General features: G+C 63.5%; 3 protein-coding genes across 7 annotated transcripts in view; 2 read left to right on the top strand and 1 right to left on the bottom strand.

Moving 5' to 3' along the window:
* Window positions 1-3,660, top strand: part of GALNS (galactosamine (N-acetyl)-6-sulfatase) — a 39,642-nt gene extending 35,982 nt beyond the window's left edge. For 3 of the 5 annotated variants that reach the window (XM_074401364.1, XM_074401355.1, XM_074401372.1), the window contains one exon: window positions 446-2,988. In XM_074401364.1, coding sequence (XP_074257465.1) covers window positions 446-799 — 354 coding nt within the window. In that variant the 3' untranslated portion in view covers window positions 800-2,988. Of the gene's footprint in view, window positions 1-445 lie in introns of all 5 variants that reach the window. The other 2 variants (XM_039474972.2, XM_074401379.1) reach the window with 1 other exon arrangement.
* A 1,490-nt stretch (window positions 3,661-5,150) lies between these two features.
* APRT (adenine phosphoribosyltransferase) lies at window positions 5,151-7,493 on the top strand. The gene is made up of 5 exons (XM_039478740.2): window positions 5,151-5,285; window positions 5,485-5,591; window positions 6,422-6,555; window positions 6,824-6,902; window positions 7,116-7,493. The coding sequence occupies exons 1-5, from the start codon at window positions 5,206-5,208 to the stop codon at window positions 7,256-7,258; spliced, it is 543 nt and encodes a 180-aa protein (XP_039334674.1). The 5' UTR covers window positions 5,151-5,205; the 3' UTR covers window positions 7,259-7,493.
* A 703-nt stretch (window positions 7,494-8,196) lies between these two features.
* Window positions 8,197-12,633, bottom strand: CDT1 (chromatin licensing and DNA replication factor 1). Its single transcript, XM_039480368.2, has 10 exons — window positions 12,366-12,633; window positions 11,782-11,934; window positions 11,553-11,689; window positions 10,848-11,045; window positions 10,614-10,759; window positions 10,362-10,462; window positions 9,836-10,024; window positions 9,321-9,488; window positions 9,045-9,246; window positions 8,197-8,527 (listed from the first exon to the last, which is right to left on the bottom strand). Exons 1-10 carry the CDS (start codon window positions 12,579-12,581, stop codon window positions 8,364-8,366), a joined length of 1,674 nt encoding a protein of 557 aa, XP_039336302.1. The 5' UTR covers window positions 12,582-12,633; the 3' UTR covers window positions 8,197-8,363.
* Window positions 12,634-13,163: the final 530 nt, after the last annotated feature.

Genomic DNA, 13,163 nt, shown 5'->3' with positions numbered 1-13,163 from the left:
GCTCTGTGAGTGGTGGCGGCCCCTGGGCTCACCCCATGCTGGGCCTCCCCCATGCCGCCCCCGCCCCCGCCATGCTGGGCTAGCCTCAGGGATCTTTCATCAGACCTGATGCCACTCACAGGCGACAGAGCAGCCCCTCCCTACAGCCTGACAGGATCAGGCCATGTTCGCCTGCAGGAGAAAAATGGCCTCATCACCCCAGCCTCGGCTGGAAATAGGAGCACAGATGTGCCCCCATCGTTTAGCAGAAATCGTATTCACGCCACAAAAGCAGCATCTCCTTGTCCAACCCTGGGGGCGCCACCGTCAGGGCCTCTTGGGACCCACTTTTCTGCCTCCTGCTTGGGGGCCCCGTGGGGCGGGGTGTGGGTGGCTGCCAAGGCCTGTTTCCCAACTCAGCGAAGGAGGGGCCCAGCAGACACAGGCCCGACGGTCCTTCACACAGGATACATGCAGCCCTCTCTTCAGTCAACAAGGACGCAACACGCAGGTCTGTGGTATCACTCCTGGGTGCCCAGAGCCCAGGCACAGTGGAGACAGCCGGCCCAGCCTCCAGCCTCCAGCCCCCCGGGCCCGGGCTCCCTTGCTCCACAGGGGCTGGGGCTGGCTGCCCACAGCCCCTGGATCCGCCGAAGGAAAGCATAGGACATCGGGAAGGGAACCCCCCAGCAGTTCAGCCTGGGCTCCTGCTGCATGGGGAAAAGACCCCGCTGATGCCCCGTTCCAGGGCCAGACCCGACTACAGCATGGCAGCCACCAGGTGACCGCCAGGCCATGGGAAGGGAGGTGGAGGCTCTGAACAGTAGGGAGCCACAGTGCGGGCCTCGGGTGAACACAGAGGAGAGCGCCAGGCATCAAGAGCGCCTCCCAGCAGTGAGGACCACGGAGGGAAAATGGCCTTGTCCTTGGCCAGAACAGTCCACCCTGCAGGGTCATTCAGGACTGGGCAGGGCAGGTGGTGCCTGGCAAGTTTCGCCATAGGAAGACATTTAAGGACCTTCCTTCAAAGGGACCTGGGCAGCTGGCGTCCCCACCCCTGGACTCAGCGGTGGAGCCGGGACATTCCTGTCTCTGGACCACCGAGTCTCGGGCCCCAGGAGCCTGGGGCCACCAACTGTGGAGGAGCCCTGGCCTTCTGCCCTCCACACCCGATCCCAGTCTGTGCTGCTGGGTCCTGTTCCCAACCCAGGCTTCAGTGGCTCCACGGGCTCAGGCCACACTAGTCACAGAGACAATGGGCACAGGGCTGGGGGGCCCGCGGCACACGGCCCAGCTGCTGCTGCCATCTCCTGGACATTGGGGGAACTGCCGCCATCGCCGCACCTCTGCCCTCTGCAGGGGGAAATGTGGTGCCAACTGAGACCTGTCGAGCTGAGCCACGGGGGTCTGAGGGACCAAGACCCCACCACGAGCACAGCCACAGGGAGCCGCACAGACTCGCACGCGTGTGAAGCCCAGGGCCACTCGTGCTACTTACCCCTCCCTGCCCTCTGTCCTCCAACTCCAGGCCAGCCTCAGGCAAGAGGCTCAGTGGCATCTCTTGTGCAGAGGATGATTCCGGCCACCTGGGACAGCTGAGCAGCCTTTGAGAAATGCAGACATCCCCCAAGCCCCCGATCCAGATTCGCACACACCCTGTGGCTGCCTCTACAGCTCCTGGAGTTGGGGAGCAGCTTCCTCATCCAAACCCAGTTCTGCTCCAGTGGCCAGAGGGGCAGGGACACTCAACGTGGTACTTCCCGCTGCTGCCCAGGGCCAGAGAGTGTCCATAGCACTGTGTCTGATTGTGCAGCACCCAGAATGCAAAGTCTCCGGAGAAAGTGCCCTTGGGTACACTGCATCTGATGTGGCATGTAGGTGTCCTGGACAGGGACACAGAACCAGGCTGCACTCATTTCAGCCAGGAAACCTCCTCTTAGGGGCATAAGTCTCCCTTTCCAGCCTCTTTTCTAGGAGCGTAAGTTTCCCTTTCTGTTACCAAGGGAGCCTCCGACTAAGCATGGCCGCGCTGTGAGTTCCACATGCACCAGGCAATGGAGGGGTCCGCTGTGCCCAGCGCTGCTCTGAACCCAGCCCAGCAGCTCAGCAGGGACCAGCTCCTCCCTGGGAAAGGCTGCTGAGAGTCTCCTCCTGGGAGGACCCCTTGCCCGTTCTAACGCCACTGGCTACGCTGAGGCCCTCAGTTACTTGGCAGTTGCAACCCCCACCCCTCAGACCTCCCCGATAAGTTCTCTTCAGAGCTGAGAGGCCAAGTCAGGAGGGTGCCATCTCCTGAGTTCCCATGATTCCTGAAGAGACATCTGTGTAGAGACCAGCCTGACCAACATGGTAAAACCCCTTCTCTACTAAAAATACAAAAAAAAAAAATATTAGCCAGGTGTGGTAGAGCGCACCTGTAATCCCAGCTACCCAGGAGGCTAAGGCAGGAGAATCACTTGAACCCGGGAGGCAGAGGTTGTGGTGAGCTGAGATCGCACCACTGCACTCCCCCGCCTGGCAACAGAATGAGTCTCAATTTAAAAAAAAAAAAAAAAAAAAACAACAACAACAAAAAAAATGGCCAGGTGTGGTGGCTCATGGCTGTCATCCCAGCACTTTGGGAGGCCAAGGCAGGTGGATCACCTTAAGTCAGGAGTTCGAGACCAGCCTGGCCAACATGGTGAAACCCTGTCTCTACTAAACCTTTGTGGGCATCTGTAACCCCAGCTACTCAGGAGACTGAGGCAGGAGAATCGCGTGAACCCAGAAGACAGGTTGCAGTGAGCTGAGATTTCGCCACAACTCAACGCTGAGTGACAGAGGGCGACTCTGTCTCAAAACAGAATTAAAAAAAAAAAAAAAATGCTGGGCTGCTATTGAGTCCACAGGAGCTTGGAATAATTGCATGTTTTTTTTTCTCCATTTTCGTTTCCCAGAACTGGGCACCCCCAGGCTGTGAGAAGTTAGGGAAGTGTCTGACGCCTCCAGAATCCATTCCCAAGAAGTGCCTCTGGTCCCACTAGCTTGTGTGGACCCAGGCCAGGCCTGGGATCTCCGGTTGGGCCTGCACATGCCTGGAGGGAGGACAGTTCTGGCCTCAGTGCTTCCCCAACCCTGCCCAAGCGAGATGGATGGTGCCTGCACAGCTCCACCTGCCCGGGACCTGGCCCTGGGGTGTACTCGGCCGCCTCCTCGCCACAGCCCCTCCAATCTCAGGACCCTGCCGTCTCATGCCTCTGTGAACCCCAAATACCTGAAACGGGTCTCAAGTCAATTTAGAAAGTTTGTTTTGCCAAGGTTGAGAACATGTGCCTGTCACACATCCTCAGGAAGTCCTGACGACATGTGCCTGAAGGTGGCTGGGGGGTACAGTTTGCCTTTATACATTTTAGGAAGACGTAAGATCAGTATGTACAAGATGTCCATTGGTTCGGTCAGCCTTCCACTGAATACACAATGGAGTCTGGCTTAGTGAATCCGAATTTTTACATTAACTATGGGGTAGGGGAAGGAATCAGGTAAGCATTTGTCTCAGGGGAGCCCCCAGAGGGGTGACTTCGAGTTCGTCTGTCCTTTGTCCACAAGGAATTTCCTTGGGTGCTAATTGAGGAGGCGTGAAGTTTCTTATCATTGTAGCTGTCTTACTTAGAAATAAAATGCAGGCAGGTTTGCCGGACCTAATTTCCAGCTTGACTTTTTTTTTGGCTTAGTGATTTTGGGGTCCTGAGATTTACTTTCCTTTCACACCTTCCCAGCGGCTGCCAAGGATCATGCACCCAGCTCCTGCTGCCTCCCGGCCCGGCCTTCTCCAAAACCCAGCACTGCATGCCCAGCCGGAGGGCATCATCCACGGCTCCCACACCAGCCCAAGAACCCAGGGCTGAAGGCGACAGGCCCAATTCTGTGTTGAACCGTCGCCAGTCCCCTCTTCCAGGAACCCTCACGCCCCACACCTTCCCCGGCCCCCTTCGGGCCATCTGGAGACAGGATCATGAGCAAGGAGGGGGAAGGCTGAGGCCTCCTGGGCTGGATGTGGAAGGCTCAGGTGTAGCTCACCCACTTGGCCCAATGGCGCTGCCGCATGTGGCAATTTCCACGGGGATGTGAGGATGTCAGGCTCCTCCATTTCCACCTTCCTTAGGGGTCTGGAGTCCAGGCCCCTGGCCTTGCCAGCCCTGACCACAGCACACTGAGAGGAGGCAGCTGCCCCTGCCACGCCCCTCGGCACCAGAGGAAGGGTCCCCCACCCTCCCTGGAAAGGGGGCCCCAGCAGCCACAGCAGTCTCCCACCTCCCCCTCCGAAGGCTCCTGGGGACTGCCTTCCATTGAGTGGGGTTTCTCCTCTACTGTAACTGCCAGGCCAAAGCTGAACTGTCAAAGTTGATAAATGAAAAGTTGCAAAATGAAGAAAACAGCCTAGAGCACAAGGCATTTTAGCTGTGGGGATTTTTCTTTGAAAGGAAATTGTGTTCTGGGGAGTTGTGCCTCACGCAACCCCCTGGGTGCAGTCTTCCTCCGGCGGGCGGCCTGCGGGATTCACAGGTCCCCATCCCAAGGCTGGTAGGGCACCTGGCCTCTGCCGGCGGACAGAGGGGCCTCTACCCTCGCGGATTGATCCCCTGGCCTAACCACGCCTTCCGGCCTTTCTCCCCCGGTCCGGGAGGGAAAGAGCCGCCTCCAACCGCAGGGCCCATCCGCGAGAGGCCAGCACCCTGGGCCGGTCCAGCCCCGGCCCAGCGTTTCCGCCCTGGCTGCTCCCTCCCGGCCCTGCACCGCCCCGCTGCTCCTTGGACCCGTTCCTCACGCCTCATCCACCCCGCACGCCAGCCTCCGCGTGCAGCGTGGAGATCTCGGGCAATAGCGCAGAAGGGGCGTGGCCCGTGCGCGCGCCAGGTGCGTTGGCGAGGCCAGCTCACGCCCATCTCGAGCTGCCAGGGCCCCGGCCCACAGCTGCCTAGCTGCAGTCAGAGGCGCCGCCCGAGACTGAGACTCGCACCTCTGTCCGGTTCGAACGTTCTGCTCAGTGGTGCTTGGATTGCAAGCGCGTCTTAAAATCGACGGCGCCTAGGATTCCATGAAATACGGTACGTGGTTCCTGTGAGGGACTCCCCTCCCCGCGGGAGCCCCGCCCTCGCCCCGCCCTCCGTGAGGCTCCGCCCCTCGCACGAGCCCCGCCCGTCCCAGCGCACGCGCGCTCCTTTCCCTGCTGGCGCGGAGCACGCGGGCATGGCGGACCCCCAGCTGCAGCTGGTGGCGCAGCGGATCCGCAGCTTCCCCGACTTCCCCACCCCGGGCGTGGTGTTCAGGTGCGACCGCACGCCGCCCTCGTGGTGCCCCGCCCCGCGGGCCTGCGGATGGACGCGCGTCGCCCGCGCCCCCTGGACTTCCGGACTAGCGGGGCGGGTGGGGCGGGTGGGGCTCGCGGGGCGGGAACCCTCGTCCTCCGCCCCGGGGGCCGCTGCTCTCCGCCGGCCCGGGCGTCACCAGGCCTGTCCTTGGGTCCAGGGACATCTCGCCCCTCCTGAAGGACCCCGCCTCCTTCCGCGCCGCCATCGGCCTCCTGGCGCGACACCTGAAGGCGACCCACGGGGGCCGCATCGACTACATCGCAGGCGAGTGCCCCGTGGCCGCGTTCAGGGAGCCTCCGCCTCCGCGCGCACCAAGGGCAGCACGTGGGCTCTGCACATCTGCTTGGGGGAGGGCTTTTGGGGTCCTTCAGGGGGCGCCGGGACGGGCACCGTGCTTGGGGTCGACCCCGAAGGGTTGTGAGGTTGGCGCCCTGCCCACAGCTTCGGGGTCTCCAGCCCAGGACACGCGTGATTGAGACGCAGGGTCAGTTGGTCTCCCTGGGGTTTCCGGGCGTAATCCACGGAGCCCGGCCGCCAGGCTCTTGTTCTTTCTGCGAGCTGGTATTGAGCGTCTGCCACGTGTCGGGCCTTCGGAGGCGAAGATCACAGAATGCCCGCCCAGGGAAGGGAGGCCTGGAGGCCTCCGGGAGAGTCCGAGAGGTGGCCCAGGGAGAACGGAGTGTTCCTGTCGCTCTTGTCTCTTCTGGGACGTGAGAGCCCCCTCCTCACCTGCCAGGCCACGGCACCGTTTCCCTGAGCGCCCCGGAGCATCACAGCTCAGGCCACCTTTACAGACTCCCTTTTAGATAGAAGCACTGGGGCAGAGGTGAGGCCTGGCTGGTTTCCACCAGCCCAGTTACAGATGGGCTGCTGAGCTGAGAGAGGGGAGGTGACTTCCCTGGGACCTCACAGCTAAAAAGGGGCTCTTTAAAAGCTGGTCCCAGGTCTGCACTCTGATCTCAAAGCAGCTCCAGGTAGGTGATGGGTAACTCCTTACATGGGGCACGTGATGGGCCTTTCACCTGGAGCAACAAGGCCAGATGCCCCTGGGGACTCCCATGCTGCCAAGTCACTCCCCGCTTTCACCCTGACAGGCCTAGATTCCCGAGGCTTCCTGTTTGGCCCCTCCCTGGCCCAGGAGCTTGACCTGGGCTGTGTGCTCATCCGAAAGCGAGGGAAGCTGCCAGGCCCTACTGTGTGGGCCTCCTATACGCTGGAATACGGAAAGGTAAGGCGGCAGGGGTGGCCAGAGGAAGGTCAGGGCCAGGCCACTGTGCCCATTCTCCGCCGAGTCCAGAAGGCCCTCCCAGGAGTGTCAGGTGGAGCCCCTGTGGTTGCAGTAGCCTTGGGGCTCAGGTTGAGACAGGGCTAGGCTCACACAGCCAGGAAACAGCAAGGTGGGGTTGGAGCCAGGGCCCAGGGTGGCAGCTGCCGAGATCTGCACACAAAGCTGTTTTCTGGGGGAGGCTGAGGCCCACATGCCACTTCCCACCCAGGCTGAGCTGGAAATCCAGAAAGACGCCTTGGAGGCAGGACAGAGGGTGGTCATCGTGGACGATCTGCTGGCCACTGGCGGTGAGCATCTCCCAAGGCTGACTGCGGCGGCTCTCAGGGTCCGGTGGGAGTGGGACAGGACCGTGCTGCATGTCACATGGGTGCAGCTTACTGGTGGCCAGGCCAGCAACTTCCTCTCTCCCTGCACCCTCTCCTCCCCCACCCAAGGGCTGGCCTGGAGCACTGGGTCTCTGCAGCCCAGGCCAACTGAGGACCTCCCCCTCCCACCCCTAGGAACCATGCACGCTGCCTGTGAGCTGCTGGGCCGCCTGCAGGCCGAGGTCCTGGAGTGCGTGAGCCTGGTGGAGCTGACCTCGCTCAAAGGCAGGGAGAAGCTGGCACCCATCCCCTTCTTTTCCCTCCTGCAATACGAGTGACCTCGGGGCCTCCCAGCCCAGCCTCTCCAGCCAGAGCCCAGCCATGCTTCAGCCTTGGGCTATGGAGATGACCTGCAGTCACCAGGGACCCCGGCTGCCCATGGGAACACATTCCTTAGCTCTGGTTCAGCGCCTCTCCTGGGGCTGGCAGTGCCAAAGCCTGGGGCAAAGATCAACCACCCTGGGCCCAGTTACACACACAGGAAGAACACAAGTAAACAGTTTTGCCACACAAGCCGGCTCCTGTTGTCCTGTTGCCCGGGGCAGGAGCCCCCGGACGATGCTAGGCTCCGGCCTTTGGTGTGAAACAGGCTGGCAGCTGTACTGAGATGGGCACATGCTGCTTGGCGTGGTACCCGGCAGAGACAGTCTGTTTGTGGTTCTCACCTCAGGAGCTGGAGCCCTCCAGGCACTCAGGAGGCGGCCACACAGGGAGCAAGCCAGGGCTGCAGGTAACTAAGTCTGAATGCAGGTGCCAGCCACGAGGCAGCTGATGGTACCGCGGCGGTGGTCATCAGCTTCCGCACACCTAGTGGCTGGCTGTCAGCACAACTGATGAGGGTTCTGGAGGACTGGGGTCAAGGTGTGGGCAGGCCAGTCCCCTCCTGGGGCTCCAGGGACGTCCTACTCACCCTGCCCAGCTTCTCCAGGCGGCCAGTGTCAGGGCAGGGCTATATTGTCCAAGCTGGCTGGCTCTGGCCCTCTCAATAAGGACTCCCGTGATGACATGGGGCCCAGCTGGATGATTCAGGATCACTTCCCAAAATTCCTAATGACAAAAGCCACCCTTTGCTGTGGGAGATCCCAGGATTAGAGGGTATTAGAGAGTTTGGCTTCTTGCCACACTCCCCAGCCCCATATAGCCAGAGCCCTGGTCACCCCGCAGTGGGGTGCTGAGATCTGGCTTCTCTTCCCCAGTAGAAGCAAGGACAGAGGCGCTCACAGAAACTGGTTTAATGTGAATACACAACATGACCCCTATGAGTGGCCGCCACCCACAGCTAGGGGAGCCCTGAGCACTCAGGAAAGAAAGAGCGAAGGACAATTATGGTGGGCCCAGGCCAGCGAGCCTGAAGCCCGTGTCTGTCCACAGTGGCCACGGGGCTCACAGCCCCTCCTCGGCACGGGCCTGGCGGACTAGGCGTGCAGTGATGCCGGCCAGGTCCGTGGCCTTGTCCAGCTTGACATAGGTGTCGGTGCGGATGCGGTGGAGGCTGAGCCAGTCCGGCAGGAGTTCGGCGAGGAGCAGCAGGTGCCTCTCCATCTCCCCTGCGGGAGGAGAGGGCACTGAGGCAGGTGCTGGGTGCCCCCACGGGCAGTGCAAGACCAGCCCAACCACCCAACCTCTGCCTACCACTGAGGCCCCGTGAGGGGGCACCAAGCATGGGGGCTGCCAGCCCATGAATGTTGAGGCAGGGAGTGCCCTGCAGCTTTGGGACCCCCATGTGCTCAGGGACAGGTGGCCAGAGGCCTAGGAGAGGGTGGAGGGTGCACATGGGACCCCTTCCGCCCAGGGACTGCAGGTAGTCAGGGAAGCTGCCGCAAAGGCTGCAGGTGTGGAGGGCCTGGGCAAAAGCTCAGGAGTGACCCCGAGAGGAGCACAGCACCCCACACACACCAGCAGGTGTGCAGGGGCCGTGCAGAGGCTTAGGGGTGACCCCAGGAAGGCAGAGTGCCTGACACACTAGTGCGGGCGGCCAGCGCCTGCCGCACATCTGAACAGAACACAGCGTGAGGCACTCTAGTCAGAAACGTGGGGGCGTCCCTCACCCCGCCCTACACATACCGGGGCTCATGGCAGTGCAACAGCTGCCCACCATCCTGGCGCAGGCCACCTCCATGCTGAGCGCAGGCTTGCGCTCAGACACGAAGACGCTGCGTAGCACGCGGGCCAGCTCAGGCAGCCGCTCCAAGCGTTGCAGCCGCTGCTCCTGCTCCGGGCGCCGTGTCATCTGCGCCAGCTGCTTCTGTGCCTCCTTGGCTCGGACCTGAAGCAGGTACAGGGAGCTGGTCAGCGGGCAGCAGGTCACTGGGCCCCCACCCGCCATCCATGGCGACTCACCCGCTCCAGCAGATCCTGGGACACCCCCTTCAGGGCGCTGGGAGAGGCAGCAGGTGGGGTGGCTGGTGGGGTAGCTAGCAGTGCTGGCTTGGGGGACACCAGGCTGGGGGAGCAGGGGCTGCTGGGCTCAGCAGAGCGCAGGGCCAGCTGACGCAAGGCCTTCTCCATCTGCAGGAGGAACAGGTTGGAGGGGAAAGGTCACAAGAGGAAATGTGCCCCTAGCTCTGCCCAGGAGGGTCCAGTATCAAGGCCTAGGTTTGCCCAGCACGCTGGGTGGTCTGTGCTGGTCAAAGCAGGGTCCCGGCGTGCTCCGTCACCTGCCAGGGGCCAACCCCCCATATAGGGCAAATGGCAGAGCCAGGCTTAGAGGCTGCAGCTGGGGACAGACAGCAAATGCCAACTCTCTGGACCCCCCCCAGCAAAGGAGGTAGCCAGATAAGGCACCGCTTCTTACGCCTGGGGACAGGTTGGCCCACCCACCCGAAAGAGGGGCGGCTGGAGCCTGGCAGCCTCACCCTTGGTGACAGCAGGCTGCGGGCCCGGGCCAGGACCTCCTGCGCGGTGCTGACTTTCTCTGTGGCGGGCGGCTGGGGCAGCACAGACGGCTCGATGTCAGGCACCTCATCCACGTTGAAGCGTGGGTGCCATCGCGTCAGCTGGTCCTCTGGCACCACCATGGGGGGGTTCAGGGAGGCCAAGAAGGACTACGGAGGAGTAGGTAGGTGACCCTGGGCACATCTGGGACCAGGGCAGGGGCATAAGGGTGGGGATGCCTATGGTCACGTCCCATCTGGGCCACCTTGGGCAAGTCACTTAGCCTCTCTGCCCAGCGCTCAGCTGGAAGGAGACCACACGGCCTCCCACGATGAGCACTCATTGAATGCCTTGAGGACCACCTCAGTGCCTGTGGTTGTACCCTGAGCACCCCAGCCTGGCTCCATCCCAGGAGAGGCTGAGGGTGGTGGGGACCCTCTGAGCGCAGGGTTAGGGGCTGAGGCAGTTCCAGCACCGCCTTCCCACGGCAGGACCCAGCCCACTCACCTTGTGGTGCTGCTTGACGAGCTCCACCAGCTTCTGGCTGAAGACCTGCCGCCGCTGCAGGAGGCGCGAGGCCGTGAGCTTGGGGGCTGCTCCGCCACTCTCTGTGGGGTGAGTCCAGGCCTGAGCCCCAGCCAGGCCGCCCAGCCACCCACCCATGACCACAGTCCTGGATGAGGTGCCCAGTGCCTCACCACTCTCAAAAGTGTGCGGGTCACGGGGGAAACTGAGGCCCCGCAGCTCCTGCTCACTCACCCTGCTCCAGCAGTGGCTCGATGGTGAGCTGGTAATCCGAACTCTTGACGCCATCCTTGAAGGTAGGGACGCCGCGCTCCTGGCGGAAGTGGTAGGAGGCCGGGTACACGGTTTTGATCTGGCCGACATTGCGCTCCTCAAAGCACCTATGGGAGGAGGGGCCAGGTCAGGAGGCCGCAGGCCCAGGGCCCATCCCGACTCCAGGGCAGCCAAGCCCACCCTGAGGCCACCCACCTGCGTATCATGTCCTGGACGCCCCGCTGGACCTTGGCGAAGGTGGGCGTCTCGGAGCGGTTGTGGAGCATGCCCACGATGGTGTCCATGCTGCGGAACATCTCCGCCAGCACCTGGTACTTATAGGGCAGCACCAGCCCCGGCGGACCGGGCTGGGCCAGGGCATGGAAGCGCTGGTAGGCTGGCGCCTTCTCGCCACTGTCAGGGAGGAAGGAGCCTCGTGAGAAGCAGCAGGCCCCTCTGCCAGGGAGACCCTCTGCTGGGGCCTGCCACACACAATGGCTTTTGTGGCCCTTGCATGCCCACCAGCCCTGGCACCGTTGGGGGTAGCACTGGTGACAGGAAAGGTCGACTGTACACCCCAGCTCTGCTGTGTTCACATGGCGCCCCCAGGGAAGCTCTGTCCTCTCCCAGCCTGGTTTCCTCGGCTCTCAGGGGCAGGGGCAGACTCCACTGAGATATATCAGGAGCATTTGAAACCCACCAGAGCCCCCGAGGCGGGAGCTGCGCCCCACAGGAGGGAGTGAGGGCACAGGGTCAGCGGCACCCAGGACCTTTTCCTCAGGGGTCTGGCTCCATGCCCTGGTCACCCCACCATCTCCCTCTCTGGAAGGAGCAGAAAGGAGCCTCTGCCAGGCCTGCCTAGCCACGCCTCCCAGCAGCCCCGCCTTTCCAGGGGCCTCCTGGCCACCTGCCAGCACTCACCATGGCTCCTCAGGGCAGCCCTCGGTCTCCGGAGTGCGGGGCTCCCCAACATCCTGGACACTGGCCTTCAACGCCCGAACTCTTGCCCCCAGCTGCCGGGCCCGATGCAGGCACGATCGGAGCTCAGAGATGGTGTCCTTCGGGGGATATGGGGACAGGGTCGGTCAGGCCAGGCAGCACCACCCCGCAGCACTCAGCCCTGGCCTCTGCCCCAGGCCCCGCGCCTCACCTGGTCCGGCCGGGCTGCCGGGTGGGGCGGCTGACCTGCTGCCGGGGCAGATGTCTTTATCTTCTGGCATAAAGAAGGGCCGGCTGGGGATCCAGGGGCCTCGGGGGAGTCAGGAGCTTCCTTGGGGCTCCCTGGGGAGCTGGGGCTGAAAACCTGGTGGGAGGAACCCCAAAGATGAGCCCATGACAAGACCTGGTACTCCTGGCTCTGCAGAGGACCCCGCAGGACCAGCAGCCGCTGAGTTAACGGGACGGGCACGGCGGAGGGCGGGGGTCAGGGCTGCCCGTTGGCACAGGTCTGCGCGAAAGCCGGAGACAGCCCTGCTCCTGCCTGAGGGGCAGTTTCCAGGGCGAGCCCCTCCCCTAGCCCCGCGGAGAAGCTGCGACTTCCCGCCGCGTGATCAGAGCCGGGTGCAAGCCCCACGGTGCCTCCTCCGCATCCCAGGCGCCCGCAGGGTCCCCCTGCAACCTGGCCCAGGGTTCCCCTGCGCACGCCCCTCCCCCTCCCGCCTCAGTTTCTCCGCCCCAGTCCCCAGGCCTCAGTTTCCCCGAGCCCCGCCCCCAATCCCCCGGCCTCAGTCTCACCGCGTCTGCTGACAGCCGCAGCCTCCTGCGCGCCGGCGGCCTGGCCTGGTCGCGTCCCGGGGCGGCGGAGGGGCGGGCGCGCTTGCGGCTGCCGCTAGTGGCGGGCTCCAAGGCGCAGGATGCGGGGCTGGGGGTGCGGCAAGCCAGCTTCGGCGGCGCGATTCGGGGCCCGGGGCGGCGGCGCGCGAAGAAGTCGGTGACGCGCCGCTGCTCCATGGCGGCGGAATGCGCAGCGAGAGCGGGGAAAGCAGGGAAGAAACAAGGGAGGAAACAAGGGAGGAAGAGGCGGGCGCGGTTCCCGCCAAATTTCCCGCGGGCGCGCTGGCCCCGCCCCCGGCGCGGACCGAACCAACGAGGCGGAGCATGGGGGGGGAGCGGGGAGGAGACGCGCATGCGTGCTGGTAGACCCGGGCACCAGTTTCGCTGCGCGCATGCGCCGACGTGCGGCGGTGGAGGCGTTGGTGGGTGCCGTTGCGCGTGGGACTTTGGCGCGGTCTCCGAATCCCGCGTGTGTGTGGCTAGCACTTACCGGGCCGCTGGCTTCAGGGTCAAAGTGAGCGCAGTTCAGCAGAACAGCAGCGCGCTGAATGCGCCGCCGCCGCGGGGACGCGCGGTCCTTCCTGTTCAAAACCTACTTCTCTCGCGGCGGCGGCGTCTGTGTGGTCCGGGCTGGTCTCGAACTCCCGGCCTCAGCGGCGCGCCCGCCTGGGACTGCCGCCTCCCAACGCGCTGCGCAGCCTGCGTGCCCGCGTGGCTCGCTTTTTCAGAGGGTGGGCTTGGTGTGTGGATTATTTCCCA

This window comes from Saimiri boliviensis, chromosome 1, assembly GCF_048565385.1.
Source record: "Saimiri boliviensis isolate mSaiBol1 chromosome 1, mSaiBol1.pri, whole genome shotgun sequence".
Classification (NCBI taxonomy): Eukaryota; Metazoa; Chordata; class Mammalia; order Primates; family Cebidae; genus Saimiri; species Saimiri boliviensis.
Note: the sequence above shows the minus strand (reverse complement) of the source record. Positions and strands in the feature narration are given on the sequence as shown.

Bases quoted from the DNA above. Each gene is read 5' to 3' on its own strand.
- APRT (XM_039478740.2), top strand. From the start codon at position 5,206: ATGGCGGACCCCCAGCTGCAGCTGGTGGCGCAGCGGATCCGCAGCTTC. The intron at 5,592-6,421 runs GCGAGTGCCCCG...TCACCCTGACAG, and splicing joins CCGCATCGACTACATCGCAG to GCCTAGATTCCCGAGGCTTC. The intron at 6,556-6,823 runs GTAAGGCGGCAG...CTTCCCACCCAG, and splicing joins ATACGCTGGAATACGGAAAG to GCTGAGCTGGAAATCCAGAA.
- CDT1 (XM_039480368.2), bottom strand. From the start codon at position 12,581: ATGGAGCAGCGGCGCGTCACCGACTTCTTCGCGCGCCGCCGCCCCGGG. The intron at 11,046-11,552 runs GTGAGTGCTGGC...CCTCCCTGACAG, and splicing joins GGCTGCCCTGAGGAGCCATG to TGGCGAGAAGGCGCCAGCCT. The intron at 10,463-10,613 runs GTGAGTGAGCAG...CTCACCCCACAG, and splicing joins CGAGCCACTGCTGGAGCAGG to AGAGTGGCGGAGCAGCCCCC.